The sequence below is a fragment of the Delphinus delphis genome, chromosome 7 (genome assembly GCF_949987515.2).
Source record: "Delphinus delphis chromosome 7, mDelDel1.2, whole genome shotgun sequence".
Lineage (NCBI taxonomy): Eukaryota > Metazoa > Chordata > Mammalia > Artiodactyla > Delphinidae > Delphinus > Delphinus delphis.
This window is the reverse complement of record NC_082689.1, coordinates 69,139,886-69,162,712: the sequence shown is the minus strand read 5'-3', so window position 1 is coordinate 69,162,712 and position 22,827 is coordinate 69,139,886. Positions and strand designations below refer to the sequence as shown.

General features: G+C 37.1%; 1 protein-coding gene across 1 annotated transcript in view; it reads right to left on the bottom strand.

The window, feature by feature from the left end:
• KCNH7 (potassium voltage-gated channel subfamily H member 7) overlaps positions 1 to 22,827 on the bottom strand; it is a 453,648-nt gene that overhangs the window by 96,911 nt on the left and 333,910 nt on the right. The window contains exon 6 of the mRNA XM_060016676.1: positions 18,373 to 18,587. Coding sequence (XP_059872659.1) covers positions 18,373 to 18,587 — 215 coding nt within the window. The remainder of the gene's footprint in view (positions 1 to 18,372; positions 18,588 to 22,827) is intronic.

The window sequence follows — 22,827 nt, the reverse complement described above, 5'->3', positions numbered from 1 at the left end:
TCTTTTTAAATATCCAGCAGTTCATACCTTAGTTTTTACTCACTTTAAGTAATAGATTGTGTAGAGTGGACAGTAATACTTATTCTTTGGAAAATACTTTTGTTTTAAAGTTAACCTTATACTGAAATCTCATGCTTGCAGTTGTTCATTTACTAGCATTAAAGTTCTCTGTTCATCAGAATTTTTTCATTCATTCCTAAGGCAGAAAGCCTAGGAAAAGGAAAGAAGTCTTTCTTCACTGGAAACAAAAAGTAGGCTGGTAGGATCAGACAGTGGTAGAAAAAGAATGAAAGGGCCTGACAGGTAATAGAGTAGTCAATTTTGGAAGTAATTCAGGTGCCTGCAGGTAGGAACACTTGGGCGCCTGAAATCATTCTTTGCCAATACCAACCCATGAATGAATACAGCTATGGGCATAATTTACAAATGACAGCTTATCACCTGAAACAGGATTGTACAGCTCAACTGACAGCTGCCATTCAACCAAGAAACAGCATCAGAATATTCCTCTCTACTATCAATACATTCTTTTTCCCTTTTGGCTTGCATTGCTCAGTCTCACCTAATGTTGTTGCCGTGACCTGAAAATTAAGCCTGTGTTCCTCACAATGGTATAGGGATTTCTCAGCTTGACTCTTCACTTCAAATGAAAGAAGGATCAACAGGCACCAGAAACTAGATCTGCCTGCAGATCCTTTTTTAATATGTTCTGCCACATCTGAAAAGGAGAACTGAGACACCAATAGGAAATAAAGGAGCCAAGGAAGTACGGAAAGTAGCATGATTATGTGCCCTGGTTCTCACACCACAGACCACCTTTTCTCTGTTCCCACCATTACAGTAACATCCTTAGTGCCACCAACCTCAGGACACTGGAACAAGGGGCAGAAAGAGAGGTTTTTCCATTCTCAGCCTATGGCCAGCTTTAGCTATGCTACTCTCAGAAGAAAGAATTAGACACTTTTTATGTATGACACTGCATCCCACATTTTTCCATTTCTACCTAATTGAATCTAAAAGAGTAGGCTTCAAAATACAGGTATACTTATAACGAATATTTAAAACAGAAAAGGAGATAAACATGGTATTTAGAACAGAGAAGGAAATATATACGGTATTTTTTCCAGCTCTTCTGTACTGAGTTCTATATTTGGTACATTGTTAGGAAAAAAACCTGAGTGGACTTCACTAAAACAAGGAAGAAAAATGTACTTCCTATTATGTACTACCTCCTTCCCACCAGTATTACCTCATGCTTGTCCTAACCCTCTTTCTTTTAAAAATTAAAAAAATTTCTAACACATCCATGTTTGAGTTGAACATATAGTGCTCACAGTTATCTGTGAAAAAACATTTTGTCTAGGCTAGTATTTCCTAAAAAATCTTTCCTCGGGCTTCCCTGGTGGTGCAGTGGTTGAGAGTCCGCCTGCCGATGCAGGGGATGCGGGTTCGTGCCCCGGTCCGGGACGATCCCACATGCCGTGGAGCGGCTGGGTCCGTGAGCCATGGCCTCTGAGCCTGCGCGTCCGGAGCCTGTGCTCCGCAACGGGAGAGGCCACAACAGTGAGAGGCCCGCGTACCGCAAAAAAAAAAAAAAAAACTTTCCTCAAATATGAATTCACGATATCAATAGATGTTATATAAAGAAAAAGGCAAATTAAAAATGAATTCTGTCATCAAAAATGTTTGAGAAGTGTTGGGTAAAATTTTTTTTCAGATTTCTTTAATTTAGGACTTCACAGAACTTTTGTGTTAATTTGCCATGTTAATTTCTTGGGGGAGCAGGTATTACTTGACTAAGAAAAGCTTCTTCTAGGAAACAATTGTGAGACCCATGTTTTGAGGAAGACACTTGAAGCACTCTGGCCTAGGCAAACCCTTAAATGGACATTGTTTCTTAGAGGGTTTACACGAGAAATCAATATGGCAGTAAGCCTGTTTCTCCAATATGAGTTGTGTAAGTAAGCTTGAACATGTTTTTATTTCAAAAACAAATACACTGTAATTAAAACATCATAAGAATATATAACTGAACCAGTTACCTCATTGAGAAATCTACAGAAAGAGTGATAATGTACAATAACAATGAGGAAATACAAACGCTAGGTCTCTACTGGGTTCTTTTTTCAGCTTTAACTTTACAGGCAGAATGGAAAGATTGGGCTACACCCATGTTTCCCAAATTTGCCTGATCTTAATAATGTGGGAGTAGAGGCTGCAAATAGAATGAGAATTGTTAAAAAGTCACAATCCTCAGGTTCCATTGAAAATTACTGAATTTCCAGGGGGTGGGAGGACACAGAGAGAGAGAGAGAGAGAGAGAGATTTAATTCCAGATGATTCCATTGATCAAAGAGTTTAAAAAAATAAACCAAAAACCTGGGCAAGATGATATTTAAGTGTCCTTTAAATTTTAAAATTCTGTGAAGGTTAACTGCTTTTTAATGAACTCTTTCGGAGCAATTGAGTTTCAGTGGGTTTATATCTAACTACATATTTTCCATTATAAATGAGATTAGCACAATACAGAGAAGTAGAGCTAAAGAGAAAAATATATTACTCACAATTTCACCACCAAGATAACCAATGAGACCTGTTATTTTATTTTACTTTCTTATTTGGGATTTCCTTCAAATTAGATTCCATGGTTGAATTCACTTCCTAACTCAAGGAACAGTCCACAGCTACTTAACATTACAAGACCTTGGGTTGTTTGGGTATGTGAAAATGCCATGTCTGCTCTGAATTTCCATACCTGATAAAAATAATTAATTCTCATCCTATGAAACATGAAAAATTACTGCTTCTGCCCACTCTCAGTAGGCAACCCACCTTGAATTTTGTTTGTCCCAACCCCTAGGCCATGAGGGCAAAAGAACAAAGGAACTCTCTGTCCAGTGCTTCCTTTCTGCTCCAGAGTTTGACTTTAACCCAAGGCTTATACTGACTGGGGGGATACAAACTGAACCACCTTGGCAACAGATAGCTGCAATCTTTGTCTTGGTTGCCATAGCAACCAGGCGATTGCTATGTATGCTAAGCAAAATTATTTTTACCTGTCTATTCTGACCACTGGTATTTTACTTCTTTATTTCAAGCATCTATTTTCAATCTGGTTTCTTTGGCTGACAGAACTTTTAAAGGAAAGGGGTATTTTTCCTCCTTTCATTTAAAAATGTCTGATGAATGTACAAAACCAAACAGGTGCTTTTTAAAAGCAATTTGTACATAAATGATTGCTTTACAAGCTATGGCTCTTAGTCAGCGGCTACCAGGGATGTTATTCCTTCATCATTTAGAATATAGAGAAGTATAACTTTTGAGCTAATTAAGATTTTTAAAACTGGAAAGAAACTTTATTTATTTATTTTATTTTTATTATTATTATTTTTTTTGGCAGGCCTCTCACTGTTGTGGCCTCTCCCATTGTGGAGCACAGGCTCGTGACGCGCAGGCTCAGCGGCCATGGCTCACGGGCCCAGCTGCTCCGCGACATGTGGGATCCTCCCGGACCGGGGCACAAACCCGTGTCCCCTGCATCGGCAGGCGGACTCTCAACCACTGCGCCACCAGGGAAGCCCAAGAAACTTTATTTTAATTTCAAATATGTCAGCAAGTGATGAATTTTGATGTGCATATAGTAATTAGTGAAAATAGAAAATTAATCTTTTACTTTTTAAAATTACACACGTGTTTTCAAAATAGCATCCTTATTTTACGTTTAATATCTATATAGCACACAACATGTTTGCAGTAGTCAATTGCTACTTACATGTCTATAGTTTTTATCTTTTCCTCATCATTCCCTAGATTATATATTTATTTGCCCAGAGAGAACTAGAAGACATAATCCAGGATCTCAAAGATCAAAGATTTGCATTCAATCAAAGGCCACCAAAGGCAAGGACGTTGACTTATACATTTTTGTATCACCATTGTACATAAGACTTTGACTTACATTTAGTAAGCACTCACAAAGATTGAATCAATAATTATCCTGATGAATGTGCTTTACTCCTACTTGCAGTACCCACATATATTGTTTTTCATTTCAATTTGCATGTATAGACACAGACCAAATCCAGAATAGGAGGAAAATATTGGATGGTGATTTCTGTTTTGCTGAACCAAGTTTGATGGTATTCTATAAATAACAGTAAGATAATAGATGCAAAATTAATGTCACATTAAATTGGAAGCGTTCAGAGGCAATTTGGGACTCCTGCACTGCATTTCAAATTTAATTTGGAATTTTGTGTTTGTTACTATTTCTGGCAGTTCAAGATGATCTGTACAGTTTTATTGAGGTTTGCAGGATACTTAGTTAGGCAAACAATGAGGTTTAGGAAAACATTTAAATCATACTGTAGAAGTATTGTGAATGTTGTTTTTTGTAATTTCAAGAGTGAAGAATCAATGAGGCTTTATAAAAATAACTGTTGAAAAAATAGACTTTTCAATTAAGTGTTATTTTTATTTTTTTTGTGGTACGCGGGCCTCTCACTGTTGTGGCCTCTCCCATTGAGGAGCACAGGCTCCGGACGCGCAGGCTCAGCGGCCATGGCTCATGGGCCCAGCGGCTCCGCGGCATGTGGGATCCTCCCGGACTGGGGCATGAACCCGTGTCCCCTGCATCGGCAGGCAGACTCTCAACCACTGTGCCACCAGGGAAGTCCTAAGTGTTATTTTTAATTCATGACTGTGATATTGCGATTTATAATGAGAAATATATATTTGGTCTTAGTCCTCATTCCTGGCACAGAACTCTTAAATCTTTGGAATTTCCTACATGCTGAGAGAGATAAGTTGTCATTTGTTATGTCAGTGAGATGACTTTTGGAAAGCTTCTAAGTCAGCTAAGGATGGGGGTTGGTCAACAGTGGAATCAACCTCTTGATTAAACGGTTGGAACTGTCAGTCCCACTCCTGATCTCCAGGGTGGGGAGAAGGGCTGGAGGTTGAATACATAGACAATAGCCAATGAATTAATTAATCATGCCCATGTAATGAAGCCTCAATAAAAACCCTAAAAGGAGGGGGTTCTGAGAGCTTCCAGGCTGGTGAAACAGAAGTCTTCCTTGTGCCATCATGCTGGGCCCAAGCACCACAGGGACATAAGCTCCTTCATTCAGGATCTCACCCTATGTATCTCTTCATCTGGCTGTTGATTTGTATCCTTTAATATCTTTTGTAATACATTGGTAATCTAGTGAGTAAACAGGTTTCCTGAATTCTGTGAGTCTCTAGCAAGTTAATGTAACTGACGGAGGGGGTCATGGGAGCCTTCAGTTTAAAGCCAGTTGGTCAGAAGCACAGGTGATACTTGTATTGCAATTGACATCTGAAGTGGGGGACAGTCTTGAGGGACTGAGCCTTTAATCTGTGGCCTCTGATGCTATCTCTGGGTAGATAGTGTCAGAATTGAGTTGAATTGTGTAGAACACCCAGCTGGTGTCAGAGTCTGAACTGGAGTCATAATTAAAATGACATTATTATTGAAAAGTATTTTTAATTTGTAGTTGCATCTAGAAGATACTTTTTAATACTGTCAAAGAAGAAAATTTAGGAATAAGTTTATCTAGTTTGAGGGAAACTACAGAAAGCATTAAGAAAGTTTGTACTGTTTACCTGAGATGATATATATTTTCTTTAGCTTTACTGAAGTATAATTGATATACACAAATTACACACATTTATAATTTTAAACATTAGCAAATAATATGAAATCAATGCTATATCTCCATTACAAATCAATCTCCATTTCTAAAGAAGTACTGAATTACAAATATTGTTTTGGATTTCTGTCAAAAGTAAGTATAATTGAGAACACTGAATCATGAAGAGATAATGAGCATATTTACAATGGACAAAATTCAGTGAAAAGTGAAAAGCTAATACTTAGAGCTCTTTATGTCAGCAATATCAGTGTAATTTTGCTTTTCCTGCATCCAAGTGGCATGCCACCAATAAAAAAAAAATTTCATCATAATCAAAAATTAGCTTAAGAAAAATGGGATATGGGGAGACCTTCAAGATGGTGGAGAAATAAGACGAAGAGATCACCTTCCTCCCCACAAATACATCAGAAATACACCTACATGTGGAACAACTCCTACAGAACACCTACTGAATGCTGCAGAAGACCTCAGACTTCCCAAAAGGCAAAAAACTGCCCACGTACCTGGCCATGTGGCTGACAGGGTATTTGTGCTCTGGCTGGGTGTCAGGCCTGTGCCTCTGATGTGGGAGAGCCAATTTCAGGACATTGGTCCACCAGAGACCTCCCAGCTCCACGTAATATCAAATGGTGAAAGCTCTGCCTGACATTTCCATCTCAACGCTAAGACCCACCTCCACTCAACGAACGCAAGCTACAGTGCTGGCCACCTACTGCCAAACAACTAGCAAGACAGGAACACAACCCCACACATTAGCAGAGAGGCTGCCTAAAATCATAATAAGGTCACAGACACCCCAAAACACACCACGGGGTATGGTCCTGCCCATCAGAAAGACAAGATCCAGCCTCATCCACCAGAACACACGCACCAGTCCCCTCCACCAGGAAGCCTATACAACCAACTGAAACAACCTTAGACACTCGGGGGAGACACCAGAAACAACGGGAACTGTGAACCTGGAGCCTGCAAAAAGGAGACCCCAAACACAGTAAGCTAAGCAAAATGAGAAGACAGAGAAACACACAGCAGATGAAGGATCAAGGTAAAAACCCACCAGACCAAACAAATGAAGAAGAAATAGGCAGTCTACCTGAAAAAGAATTCAGAGTAATGATAGTAAAGAGCATCCAAAATCTTGGAAATAGAATGGAGAAAATGCAAGAAACGTTTAACAAGGACCTAGAAGAACTAAGGAGCAAACATACAATGATGAACAACACAATCAATGAAATAAAAAATTCTCTAGAAGGAAAGAATAACAGAATAACTGAGGCAGAAGAATGGATAAGTGACTTGGAAGATAAAATAGTGGAAATAACTCCCGCAGAGCAGAATAAAGAAAAAAGAAGGAAAAGAACTGAGGACCGGCTCAGAGACCTGGGACAACATTAAATGCACCAACATTTGAATTATAGGGGTCCCAGAAGAAGAAGAGAAGAAAAGGGACTGAGAAAATATTTGAAGAGATTATAGTTGAAAACTTCCCTAATATGGGAAAGGAAATTGTCAATCAAGTCCAGGAAGCGCAGAGAGTCCCATACAGGATAAATCCAAGGAGAAACACGCAAAGACACATATTAATCAAACTATCAAAAATTAAATACAAAGAAAAAATATTAAAAGCAGCAAGGGAAAAACAACAAATAATATACAAGGGAATCCACATAAGGTTAACAGCTAATCTTTCAGCAGAAACTCTGCAAGCCAAAGGGGCGTGGCAGGACATATTTAAGGTGATGAAAGGGAAAAACCTACAATCAAGATTACTCTACCCAGCAAGGATCTCATTCATATTCGACGGAGAAATTAAAACCTTTACAGAAAAGCAAAAGCTAAGAGAATTCAGCACCACCAAACCAGCTTTACAACAAATGCTAAATAAACTTCTCTAGGCAAGAAACACAAAAGAAGGAAAAGGCCTACAATAACAAACCAAAATCAGTTAAGAAAATGGTAATAGGAACATACATATCAATAACTACCTTAAATGTAAATGGATTAAACACTCCATCAAAAGATATAGACTGGCTGAATGGATACAAAAACAAGACCCGTATATATGCTGTCTACAAGAGACCCACTTCAGACCTAGGGACACATACAGACTGAAAGTGAGGGGGTGGAATAAGATATTCCATGCAAATGGAAATCAAAAGAAAGCTGGAGTAGCAATTCTCATATCGTACATAATAGACTTTAAAATAAAGACTATCAGAAGAGACAAAGAAGGACACTACATAATGATCAAGGGATTGATCGAAGAAGAAGATATAACAATTGTAAATATTTATGCACCCAACATAGGAGCACCTCCATACATAAGACAGATGCTAACAGCCATAAAAGGGGAAATTGACAGTAACACAATCAAAGTAGGGGACTTTAACACCTCACTTTCACCAATGGACAGAACATCCAAAATGAAAATAAATAAGGAAACACAAGCTTTAAATGATACATTAAACAAGATCGACTTAATTGATATTTATAGGACATTCCATTCCAAAACAACAGAATACACTTTCTTCTCAAGTGCTCATGGAACATTTTCCAGGATATATCATATCTTGGGTCACAAATCAAGCCTTTAAGAAATTTAAGAAAATTTAAGAAAATTGAAATTTAAGAAAATTGAAATCATATCCACTATCTTTTCTGACCACAATGCTGTAAGACTAGATAACAATTAAAGGAAAAAAAAAACTGTAAAAAATACAAACACATGGAGGCTAAACAATACACTACTAAATAACCAAGAGATCACTGAAGAAATCAAAGAGGAAATCAAAAAATACCTAGAAACAAATGACAATGAAAACACGATGACCCAAAACTTATGGGATGCAGCAAAAGCAGTTCTGGGAGGGAAGTTTATAGCAATACAATCCTACCTCAAGAAACAAGAAACACCTCAAATAAACAACCTAACTTTACACCTAAAGCAATCAGAGAAAGAAGAACAAAAAAATCACAAAGTTAGCAGAAGGAAAGAAATCATAAAAATCAGAGCAGAAATAAATGAAAAAGAAATGAAGGAAACAACAGCAAAGATCAATAAAACTAAAACCTGGTTCTTTGAGAAGATAAACAAAGTTGATAAACCATTACTAGACTAATCAAGAAGAAAAGGGAGAAGACTCAAATCAATAGAATTAGAAATGAAAAAGGAGAAGTAACAACTGACACTGCAGAAATACAAAGGATCATAAGAGATTACTACAAGCAACTATATGCCAATAAAATGGACAACCTGGAAGAAATGGACAAATTCTTAGAAAACCACAACTTTCCAAGACTGAACCAGGAAGAAATAGAAAATATGAACAGACAATCAAAAGCACTGAAATTGAGACTGTGATTAAAAATCTTCCAACAAACAAAAGCCCAGGACCAGATGGCTTCACAGGTGAATTCTATCAAACATTTAGAGAAGAGCTAACACCTATCATTCTCAAACTCTTTCAAAATAAAGCAGAGGGAGAAACACTCCCAAACTCATTCTACGAGGTCACCATCACCCTGATACCAAAACCAGACAAAGATGTCACCATGAAAGAAAACTAGAGGCCAATATCACTGATGAACATAGATGCAAAAATCCTCAACAAAATATTAGCAAACAGAATCCAACAGCACATTGAAAGGAGCATATACCATGATCAAGTGGAGTTTACCCCAGGAATGAAAGGATTCTTCAATATATTCAAATCAATCAATGTGATAGACCATACAACAAACTGAAGGATAAAAACCATATGATCATCTTAATAGATGCAGAAAAAGCTTTCGACAAAATTGAACACCCATTTATGATAAAAATCCTCCAGAAAGTAGGCATAGAGGGTATTTACCTCAACATAATAAAGGCCATATATGACAAACCCACAGTCAACATTGTTCCCAGTGGTGAAAAACTGAAACCATTTCCTCCAAGATCAGGAACAAGACAACGTTGTCCACTCTCACCACTATTGTTCAATATAGTTTTGGAAGTTTTAGCCACAGCAATCAGAGATGAAAAAGAAATAAAAGCAATCCAAATTGGAAAAGAAGAAGTAAAGCTGTCAGTGCAGATGAGATGATACTAAACATAGAGTATCCTAAAGATACTACCAGAAAACTACTAGAGCTAATCAATGAATGTGGTAAAGTAGCAGGATACAAAATTAATGCACAGAAATCTCTTGCATTCCTGTACACTAATGATGAAAAATCTGAAAGAGAAATTAAGGAAACGCTCCCATTTATCATTGCAGCAAAAAGAATAAATACCTAGGAATACACCTGCCTAAGGAGACAAAAGACCTGTATGCAGAAAACTATAAGCCATGATGAAAGAAATTAAAGATGGCACAAAGAGATGGAGAGATATACCATGGTGTTGGATAGGACGAATCCACATTGTGAAAATGACTATTGTACCCAAAGCAATCTACAGATTCATTGCAATCCCTATCAAACTACCAATGGCATTTTTCACAGAACTAGAACAGAAAATTTCACAATTTGTATGGAAACACAAAAGACCCTGAATAGCCAAAGCAATCTGGTGAAAGAAAAACAGAGCTGGAGGAATCAGGCTCCAGGACTTCTGACTATACTACAAAGCTACAGTAATCAAGACAGTATGGTACTGGCACAAAAACAGAAATACAAATCAATGGAACAGTATAGAAAGCCCAGAGATAAACCCACACACCTATGGTCACCTTATTTTTGAAAAAGGAAGGAAGACTATACAATGGAGAAAAGACAGCCTCTTCAATAAGTGGTGCTGGGAAATCTGGACAGCTACATGTAAAAGAATGAAATCAGAACACTCCCTAACACCATACACAAAAATAAACCAAAATGGATTAAAGACCTAAATGTAAGGCCAGACCTTATAAAACTCTGAGAGCAAAACATAGGCAGAACACTCTATGACATTAATCACAGCAGCAAGATCCTTTTTGACCCACCTCATAGAGAAATGGAAATAAAAACAAAAATAAAGAAATGGGACCTAATGAAACTCAAAAGCTTTTGCACAGCAAAGGAAACCATAAACAAGATGAAAAGACAACCCTCAGAATGGGAGTAAATATTTGCAAACGAAGCAACGGACAAAGGATTAATCTCCAAAATTTATAAGCAGCACATGCAGCTCAATATCAAAAAAACAAACAACCCAATCCAAAAATGGGCAGAAGACCTAAATAAACATTTCTCCAAAGATATACAGATTGCCAACAAACACATGAAAGGATGCTCAACATCACTAATCATTAGAGAAATGCAAATCAGAACTACAGTGAGGTATCACCTCACGCCAGTCAGAATGGTCATCATAAAAAATCTACAAACAATAAATGCTGGAGAGGGTGTGGAGAAAAGAGAACCCTCTTGCACTGTTGGTGGGAATGTAAATTGATATAGCCACTATGGAGAACAGTACGGAGGTTCCTTAAAAAACTAAAAATAGAACTACCATACGACCCAGCAATCTCACTACTGGGCATATACCCTGAGAAAATCATAATTCAAAAAGAGTCATGTACCACAATGTTCACTGATCTCTATTTACAGTAGCCAGGACATGGAAGCAACCTAAGTGTCCATCAACAGATAAATGCGTAAAGAAGACGTAGCACATATATACAATGGAAATTTAGCCATAAAAAGAAACGATATTGAGTTATTTGGAGTGAGGTGGATGGACCTAGAGTCTGTCATACAGAGTGAAGTAAGTCAGAAAAAGAAAAACACATACCGTATGCTAACACACATATATGGAATCTAAAAAAAAAAAAAAGTTTCTGAAGAACCTAGGGGCAGGACAGGAATAAAGATGCAGACGTAGAGAATGGACATGGGGAGGGGGAAAGGTAAGCTGGGACGAAGTGAGAGAGTGGCATGGATTTATATACACTACCAAATGTCAAATAGATAGCTAGTGTAAAGCACAGCTGCATAGTACAGGGAGATCAGCTCGGTGCTTTGTGACCACCTAGTGATGTTTTATAAGGAGGGTGGGAGGGAGACACAAGAGGGAGGAGATATGAGGATATATGTATATGTATAGCTGATTCACTTTGTCATAAAGCAGAAACTAACACACCATTGTAAAGAAATTATACTCCAATAAAGATGTTAAACAAAAAAAAAAGAAAAATGGGATATGAACTTAAACAAGAGATAATGCATCCTGAATGATGGTTTTATTCAGCTGCTTTTTGCAGAGTTTGAGGAGTTTTAGAGAAAAGATACCACATTCTCTTCCTTATTTCTGTAGACTCACTTCTCTAATCAGTTACTAGTAAACATTTAGATTAGGATATTTTGCCATACAGCCAAATGTTACAGGTATTTCCCAATGCCATGCTAACTTCTGAGTAGATTTAGGGGACAGATAAGAAAACAAAACAGAATTAAAGAGGATGTACTTTAGAGATTAAGATCTTCACTCTTCGAGTCAGATGATCTCGGTCTGAAGCCCACTTTCACCATCTATTGTGTGACCTAGGTAAGTTGCTTCCTTCTTCCTAAGCTTGATTCCTCTTCTATGAACTAGAGATGATAATAATAGTACCAACTCACAGGAGTGTTATGTGGATTAAAACTGATAATCTGTTAAACCACTTAGCATAGAGCCTGGCATAGAGTAAATGCTCAATCAGTGTCACCTATTATTAAATCTATCATAATTCTATTTTCACGCCAATAATATACTTAAATAAAACCCAGATAATGGGAATTTATTTTAGGTTTAAGGTTCTATGTAGATTTCAAAATTATATGGCCTTTTAAACATTCAGAAATTTCTCTCTTGTGACCTAAGTCTCTTAGTGATTACTCCTGAAACTAATTATTTTGAGTATTCTCCTTAGTAAAGCTATAAGAAAACTATAGTTGTGGACTAGTAGTAATTCTTTTCTTCATCATATGTCTTTCTGATGACCACAATATGGGTTTCTATTAAGTTCACTAGACATTTCTTTTAAGTAGTAAAATAATAAGTTGCGGAACTATTTGCTCATAATTTGGCCAGTACTGTATATAAAGGACACTCAAACTACCTTTAGTTTCATAATATGATCTTGTAGTACTTATTATATTAGCATTTGCAAATGCTATTATTATATGTTGCTGTAATATTTTTCTCCAAGTAGTTTATAACCCCTTGAGTACTGGTACTAGGTTTTATACTTCTGTGTCTCTAGAGCCTACCCAGCATATAATGTGCATTTATTTTGTGTGTGTGTGTGTGTGTGTGTGTGTGTGTGTGAGATGCTGTTAGTCTGAATTCTTATCTTCATCTACACAATGGGCCACTGTTGTTTTGTTTTCTTTCCTTAGAGCCCTTCCTTCCCCGCTGCTTTTTTCTGGTGTGGTCCGCAGTCAAGGGCTATACTTCTTCCACCACAAGGCTGAGCACAGGACTCAGGTTGGCCAATCAGAGTCCACTATCTCGGGAATTGATATGGACACTGGTGGAGAGAAAGCCTTTCCCATCAGATCACCAACTGTGGTATTAGCTAAGACAGAAGAGTCTAAGGACCTTGCTTCCATCAGATGTAGCATGAAGTCAATACAGAAGAAAGCAAGGCTGAGAGGAGAGAATGTCATCAGCTGTTCAAACAATGAATGTAGCTGTGGCCCAAAGCAGATTTGCCCTGCACTTTTCGGTTATGTGACCCTATAAGCTGACCCTCCTCCTTTCATTTTTTGCTTAAAGTGGTTTCACTCAGGCTTCTATTACTTGCATTCTGCTACAGCACTGACTGATAGAGCCTTATGTGACTGGCCAATAAAGATTTGAAACCCACAATGCCATCTTCTTAAACCTTCTGACATTCTTATGCCTGTCTAGGGAGAGTGATCTAGTACAAAATTTGTAAGAGCTGAATGTGACAACAAAATGATACATTTTATCCTAAAGCTCAGCATAACATCTGAACTAGAACTAGCCTCAAAAATAATGAAATGATATGAGAGTGTAAAAGTTTGGTTTACTTTTATTTAAAAGGGGGCAGATACAGCCAAGAATTTGATCCTTTACTGAGAAATGCAATTGCACGGTGAAAGCAGATCTTTGCTCTTCACCCACACATTTCTTCCAATTCATTGTTTTCTCTCCATCACTCCACTGGAATTTGGTAGTAATTATCCAACCAAGGCCCCACTTCCCCAAAGTGGACCCTACTACACATTTGCCTGTACCAGGTGGATTGTAGTTAAGGAAGAAAAAACCCACATCCTCTGAGAGTTATTTTCTACTTCCTTCAATGAATAGAGAAGGTCAGATGGAATAATGACATAAACAGTTGATGCATGCAGAAGTTTGGCCTCTCAGACCAGCCACTAAAAGGAATCTTTGGACCTAAAACAACAGCAAGAATGAGAATCTTGCTTGAGGGAAGAGTTTGGAAGGCAAGCATTTGCCTTGGGAATTTTTTACCCACAGATTTACTCTTGCTTAATTCTCTCCAACACCTTTGGTGGTGCATTTCTGAATTTTTTAAGATTCTTAGGTGCTGTGTCTTACGTTAGGCTCTAGTAATACAAACACCTCATGCTTCATTCATGCATTGGTATTCACAGTTTCCCAAATGTGCCCCACTCCAGATTCTAACACACAATCTCAGAAAATTCTCAAGTTTCAAAATTCATCTAAGAATTCATCTAAATTCATCACCACCCCAACCTCCCAATATAGGCAATGTTTCCTCTCCCAGCACTCTCTGCTCTCTGAGTTTACCTATAGTGTAATACTTCACATTGCATTACAATGCCTATGTACCGAACTTGTCTGTCTCCATCACTTCTTGAAGGCAGAGAATTTGCCTTTTAATATGAATTCCCGGAACCTAACACTGTACATACTAGCTCTCAATAAATGCTTGTTGAGTGAATAAAAAAATACACAGATGCATGAATGAATGAATAGATGAATGGATAGCAACATGGTCCCTGCTCAATAAACTCAATCTAGCTGGGGAGGCAAACAACTAACTGGCTAATTAATAATTAGCCAAAGTACAACAGAGATAAGATCCAAATGGTGAGAGAGTATAACAATGAACAGAGATGAATTGTTTCTTTCATTTATGCCTTTTTTTTTTCTTGATGTCTGCTCTATTGTTTGTGCTCAGAGGAGTGTTTAAAAATCCTTATTGAATGACTGATGAACAAAGCCCTGATATCGTTTGAAAAAAGGATTACCATACAAGTCCATCAAGGGAATAAAACATATTAGAACATTAGATAACGGAAATACTGCTGGCTGCCTACAGCAAATATGTTGAGAATATCTTGACAAGGAGGATTTCCATGTAGTCCTAACAAAGGTAATAGTAAAGTTTCTGAGTCACTACAAAATTATTTCTAGAGACTAGGAGGCAAGTGATACTATATGTTGTGAATATGGGGGTTCCAGAGATAGCTACAATCAGGAAACTTCACAAACACTAAATGAGAAAATAGTTATAGGCTCGCTCTGCTTTCAAGTGCTTAAAAATATTTCCAGAGGCTACGTTTGCAGGAGGAATGTCTCAGTATTTGATCTCCACCTTGTTTGGTTTGACATGTTGACAACTGGAAGCTTTGCTACTAAGAGCTAAAGGGGGCCTAAAAAGAAGATAGAGCGAGCCTACATATCCCCTTCTTTCTAATTTTCAGTCTCAATTTTTTTCCAGTCCCTCATCATTTCTGGCCAGAACCATAGCTACTTAAGTGTTCTGTCTCCAGAATCTCCTTCCTATCACTGTATCTTGTACATTGTTAAAAAAAAAAGTGTTGTGGCCTCTCCCGTTGCGGAGCACAGGCTCCGGATGCGCAGGCTCAGCGGCCATGGCTCACGGACCCAGCCGCTCCACGGCATGTGGGATCGTCCCGGACCGGGGCACGAACCCGCGTCCCCTGCATCGGCATGCGGACTCTCAACCACTGCGCCACCAGGGAAGCCCACCTTCGAAAGGTTTTTTGCCTGCTCCTCAGCCTGGGGTAGTTGGGAGGCTGTGGGGAGGGGCACTCCATGATGACTTGGGTGAAGTATAAGAAACTGTAGGAAAACTATGGGGCTTTGTTGTGGACCTCAGTGTCCCTCAGTGGTAAGTAACAGTTTTAAACATTTTTTTCAATGTTAAAACAAGTATTGTAATGTTATGGAGCTAAATATGAAAGTCACAGGATTTTAAAGAGAAAGCATGAGACCTTAAAAGAATGCTCACCTTTTGATGGCAGCTGTTGCATTTTACTCAAACCCCCAAGGCACTTGAGGAGAAAGGTATTGAAGAACCATCTAGAGGGGAAAGTTCCAGCAGCTCCCCAATCTGTAACAAGCCCCTGCCCAGCCTAGCAACTCCCTGGCTCAAGAACCTACTTGTTAGGAGAAGGCACTTGGACTTCTGTGCCTCTACAACTTTGTTCTTGCTGTTTCCTCTACCTGGGATTCTCACCCCTTCCCTTGTCTGCTTGGTCAACTTCTCTTGCCTTCCTTCCTTCAGTAAACGTTCATGAACTCTACTCTGCCAGGTGTTTTACTAGGTCGTGGCAGGGTGTAGATAAAAGGATCCTGCAGCGATAGTGCAGAGGGCCAGGAGAAGTCATACAAGAACATTAATAAACAGAATAATGGTTGATGTTGCTTGCCATGTGCATAGCACCTTGATGAACACTTTCCACACATCATTCTATTTAATTCTTATATCAACACTGAGAAATAAGTTTTGTCATCACTAAAACTTGCCTCCATGTCACAATAAATGACTTAGCCAGAATTAAAGCACAAGAGCATGCGACTCTGAGTTATGCTTTTAAACATCACTCACTACCCAGTTTGATAAGTAACCTTCTGGATCCATCTTAAATGTCCCATCTCATCTGTTTTTCTTCTCTGAAATTTCCTCCCTTAAAGTATAATTACTTTCCCTCGACCTGTGTTCCTGTATTCTTTAACACCACGATTTCATTAGCGCTATTGGTATAAATGTTTCCTCTCACCAGGCTCAGAAAGTCCCAGTAGAGGTGCCACCTCCGATCCATGTGTACATTCATCTCCTCCTGGCACAGTGGACCTGCTGAAGGTGGCAGGATAAGGTAGGCCCTGTAGTGAACCAAGCTCATGAAAACTTTGCAAAGATCAAACTTGGCTGCCCACAGGCCTTAGGTATGTTTTGTTTGGCCTATAGAAGCATTTTGAATTAGTTTGCCAACTTTTAGAAATAAAGAGTTTATCTTAAATTCTGGATTTCTAGATTCTTTTTAAAATTGGAAGATTTGAAAACATTGGTCATGCATTCTTGCATGACCACAGTTAGCTGGAGATGAGTGGCAGCCATCTGCTCAGGAGGGACTCTGGGCTCTGTAAGTCCCTGTAGCCCCTACCATGCCTGCTGTGCTACCATGACTACTTTACTCACTTACGCTACTGGCAGGACCCTGACCCTAATATCTGCAACCAGCCTACTGTTCAATTTCTAAAATCTCTTTCTATATATCCATATGATGATTATGGTCTACAAATAATATATTTTTTGAGTTAATTGCAAGTAAAATTCAAAGCTATCAAAACGGTGTCAGTACAACACAAATAACAGTAGACTATTCATTTATCACTGTCGGGCCCAGTTTACTAAGTATAAGTTGAGAAAAACAAAATGCCAAGGGTAGAAAGCCTAATTACTACATAAATATCAAAATATATATATTTGAGTATGGCATGTATAATCTCTCATCTCAAATAAATAGAGACTACTCAGGTCTATTTACAACTGACTCATGGTCTTTACATAGCTATTTTAGCTCACATTTAAGACATTATTTACAAACTACTATAGTGTTGTTTGTAGTGATTACAATTACAAAAAACTATATTAATGTAAAATCTTAAATGCTTGGGATAGAGATTGGGGTCAAGTTTATCTTTATATTGTGACTGTTTATAAAAAGATTTGCTAAGCAAATATACTAGGTTAAATTGTTTGTAAAAAAACAAAAACTGTTTACTTGGCACAAATTTTAGACTCATGAATTCCCAACAATGTAAGTGCATTGTAAGCAAAAGCTGGGTACTGCTTAGGTTGGTATTTTGATATAATAAATACAAATCATTTTTCTTTATTCTTTAGAACAGGACTCTTGCTAGACAGTACCTTTTTACCTTAGTTCAACTTGCAATATTTTTTTTAAAAAACAATAAAATATTGTTCCTGTGAAATATATTGTTTCACTCTGACTTTTCATCAACTCAGACAGTTCTTTTCCCCAATTCCACTGACTTATACCTGACTCTACTTAGTAGTGTAAGTGCAAAAAGAGGGCCACAGTTAAGAGTAAATCCCAATTAGTTGCCTAAACCTTCGATAGACACATCCATTATATTAAAAAAAAACACATGCTTTAATAATGCAAGAGTTGGCAGCAAAACAATAAATGCCCAAACATGATGAATAGCTGGTTAACCACTTCTGCAACAAAAGGAACAAGAAAACCAAGCCAGCCCATTTTTGCTTAGTCTTGCAATAGATAAAATCAGAGTCTGTAGTTTTATTTATCTATTACATTAGAGGGTCACCCAACTTCTGAGAAATTGGAGTGCAAATAAATGGCTTACCTCTCTTAATATTCGTTCATAGGAAAAGGAATGAGTTTTATGGTGCAGAAAATAACTTTAAAAACAGTTAAAATTGATAGTAAAATCGTGTCCTACCTGGGTAACTTTCTCTGTCACATTGTGTGTTCGATCTTTAACTTTGGGTGCAATAATGGTTTTATCTGAAGAAGGAGGGGATGTGTTCTTTTTTTCAGTTTTGACATCTGAAAAATTCAGAGTGAGCTGTGGAATCTTGTTAATGGTGCTGTATTTGTTGAGGTTTGAATCCGACGTGGATCCCAGGAGGCTTGACTTGATATGATTAAAAGGCCCTAAAAAATTGGAAAGTATTTGTAAAAGCAATATCAGGAAAAATTAAGAAAGAGATGGTCTTGAATGACCTGTTAGTAATCCATGACCATTCTGACCCTGATTCAGATGTGACTAAATGCAGCTGGCTGATACCTGTTCACCATCTGACATATGGAGAGGCATGTGAGTATCCAAGGATAAGATGGTGCCTTAGGTGTGCACCCAGAGAGCAGATGACAGCTTTAGCTGTTAACTGGCTTCTTTCATTAAAGGCTGGAAAAGAACGAACTCTACTCCCTATTATTGGCTAAATTCTACTTTCAAAGTTTCTCAAGAATTTCTTTTTTTATAATTTAAGAATTATTCACAGAAGGACTTTTATAATTTAGGAATTATTCAAGGAAGGTTAAAATCATGTTGGCCATGAAACTTCTGAATGGCTGTCTAGCCTGCTCCAATTCGTATTACTCCCTTCTCTGTGCCATAACAAGTGACAAGCCAGTTGTGTTCTTCATATGCTTCTATTACATGTATGAGATGCTTCCCAGAGATTCTGAGAGTTAAGTCCAGACAGGAATTTCAGGTAACAATGAGAAGGACAAATGTCATTTATGTGTATGGGGTGTGTGTGTGTGTGTGTGTGTGTGTGTGTGTGTGTGTTTGTGTGTGTGTGTGTGTGTGTGTGTGTGTGTGTGTTATGTGGACTATATTGAAAAATTTGGCTCCTATGGGAGAGTTTTAAATCTTTCCTTTCTTTTCTTTTTTTCCCTTTTATTTAGATTTAAGGCTGACCACTTTTTGAGGGGGAAAAAAAACATAGCAGAAGAATGCTTTGGCAAACATAACTTAAAATTGAAGTGACCATAGCTGGGTAAATAAGACTTGTCTGGGGTTGGCAGCACCTGGTTACATCTTTTTTTTTTTTTAACCATGCTGTACATTAGATACCCAGATCTTATTCCTGGAAATTTGGATTCTTTGACCAACGCTAGTCACTTCTCACATTCCTTTCTTACGAAGACAATCTGGCACTGTGCCAAGACCCTGGGCCCCTTAGTTGAGGATAAGTACACTGACCAGCTACATATTCTTTTGAGATGAACCTATTGTCTGTTGCTTATAGAGAGTCAAGAAATGCTCCAAAGAGTTTCTCCTTTCTTGTATCATTCTATGGCTACATTCCCAGCCTATATCTTAATATTTAAATTTGTAAAATATTCTAGGACTTCAGATTTCTTAGATATTGTCTTTTTCCCAACTCTAATGTCATATTTTCACTGCTTAGGTGACTTTACTGCACACAGGGATATTGACATGAAATTATATAACACTGAGCTCAGGTATATACTTAAATTGTATTTCAAACCCTTAAGCATACTTTTCACACTGTAACAGTACTTCACCCTAGAGGCATCTGTGGGGGAATTTTTGTTTGTTACAGTGATGGGAGGTGTCTATTCTCTCACCATGAAAAATTGACCCAGATGTCCCAACGGGCATTCATGTAGGTGAAAAGCCTATTTATAATGATCTGAGCCTTGAACTTGTTTCACATATTTTAATATACACTGAAACTTTCAGAGCTACAACTGCCACACAGAATGAAGATTTTTACTTTTTTTTGTTCATAACTTTACCAAAAGTTGTTCACCATTTTGGAAAACCAAATCACTTGGAGATACACTACTTGTGTTATTTGAGTTGCCAGTACAAAATTTCAGACTTCAGGTTACAGTCTGTGTTTGTAGCTGTCACATGCAAACATATAAATGAAGATATTTGAATCTTTTTAAAACAATGTTGGAACAAAATATTATTAAATTTGCAGACAATTATAGGAATCACACCTCAAATCGTTAATAAAATTTCTGCTAAAATATTTTATATTATTGATCTCCTATATATGTAAAATGATGTATGATACAACAAAAAGAAGCCTATGTTAATTTTTAGGTAAAAAATAAACACCTGGAATGATTTAAGAACTCCCTAGAGATCTGCCACAATGTCTCCATAATGTCTTTTTTATTGAAGTATAGTCAGTTTACAATACTAGATTAGTTTCAGGTATGCAACATAGTGATTCAATATTTTTATAAATTATACTCCATACTACAAAATAATGGCTCTATTTCCCTTTGCTGCACAATATATCCTTGTTGCTTATTTATTTTATACAAAGTAGTTTGTATCGCTTAATCCCATACCCCTATCGTGCCCCTTCCCCCTTTCCTTTTGCCCACTGGTAACCACTAGTTTGTTCTTTATGTCTGTGTTCTCTATAATGTCTTGATTGCCATTTCTTCTTCTAATCCATCTTCTAGTTCCCATTGCTTCTGAAGGCGTATGGTCTGCAAGGTCTTTTTTAAGTATTGGAGGATAAATACACATCCTGATGTTTCTTTCTCCTGTGCAATGCATTACTATTGCATTGCATGTTATCCCATAGGGAATCATTTTGACATTAAACTTAAAACCAAGGGCCAGTTCATTTTTGTGGATATCATACTTTCTCACTTTCTCCCCAGTTGATTCTGGCTTTATTCCTAATTTAATTTTGATTATTTACTATTTTAAAAATTTATATATAAATAAGTCCGATCTGTCATTATTTATTCCAATAGTGGTTTTTACTTGGCTATCCCTCAGTACTCCTGCTCTATCATTTTAGCCAGTACTTATGTGGATTGTTTTATATGTCTTTAATGTTCTTAAAACCAAATTTTTTTCTTATTTCTGATAATCACATTATGTCTTCTAGTATAGTTATATTTGAACATTAACATATTGAGAGAAATATTTTATTATAAACTACTTTCCTTTTAACTCCTCCTTTAAATTAAAGTTAAGGAATAATGTTGAACTTTTAGAAATAGGTTAAATCATCTCTGAACGTCATTTCAGGATAGTAAAATGAGTATAACAAAAAGTTGAAACGAGGGGACATTAGTCTGATAGGGCTGAGAAACCAGTGGCCAATACACATCACACTAAGATTTGGCCTCAGAATATTACTTTATTGCAATCTGTGTTTTAGCTTCTCTTACTTACTAGTGGAAAACCTTTCTAAACTGTTACTCTATTCTGTTTTTTTTTAATGTTAAATCTAGGCATTTAAAGAATTCAGCAGAACTTAAAATACTGCTTAAAATAATTCATGCATGCTTAGATAAGGCATTCAAAATCTATTTCATCTTGTATAATAAAAATCATTATGCTATTTTCCACTGATTTTGAAGCAGATGTTTACATGCTGGGGTCTGTTAGTGTCTGCAAGATAATCAGTGTCAGCTTAGGTTTCTCTGAAATCTGTCTAAACTCTAATCAAAATAATTTCCTATACTTTAATTAAGAAACGTATTAGTAATATCCTCATTTTACCAGTTGTAAGCCCAAGCAGACACAATAGGAGGCCAAAATGGAATAAGAATCAAGGACCAGAAATTAGAATGCAGGGTTTCCTATCTCCTAGGTCTATATTCAGAAAGGCCTTGGTTGAGGACTTAAAGGTGAAAGGCAGCCTCCCTGAGTGTGATCATAAACAGATGGCATTTAAAATTCTAAAGAAAGAAAGGAAGATAACCTGAAAAACAAAGTAAATGAATTTAAAGAAAATAAATGGGCAGAAATAAAGGGAAATAGTAGATTCAATAGAAAAGAATGTAAAGCTCAAAAGTATTCAGGAGGACTTGATAGTCTTCAGAGAAACATTTGCAGAATGGATGACCAGATTAAATTTTCTAATATACTAGTAGGAGATGGAAAACAGGTGACCAAGAAGACTAAACCAACAGCTGGATAAAGCTCTAATATATTACAAGTGTCTGAGTAAATATAAAATAAGCCAGGTTCTAGCTACAAAGAAATATGCTGCATTTAAAGATCAAGCTAGAGGCTAAAGCAACATCTAGGAAGAATTTTAGATTAAACGTATTTAAAATTTTTATGATAAGGTTATTTCAATTTATCATGAGTTACAAGATGCTAAAGGAGAATATATTCTCCTTAAGATGGTGCTGGAAATATAGCTAAGGACATCTGATAAATTTTAAAAAATAATAATGTTAAAAAAAATAAATAAATAAAGATTATTGCTCTTGAGAGCCAAATGGGACGGGAGGGAAAGAAACCAAAAAGATTAAGGTTGTTTTCAAATCATCAGGTCTTTATACAATATACCTTACAGCATGAGTTTATCTGGCTAAAGTTTAGTAAAACCTAAATTGCTGAAGTGGCTTAACATCAAAGAAAATGCGAATG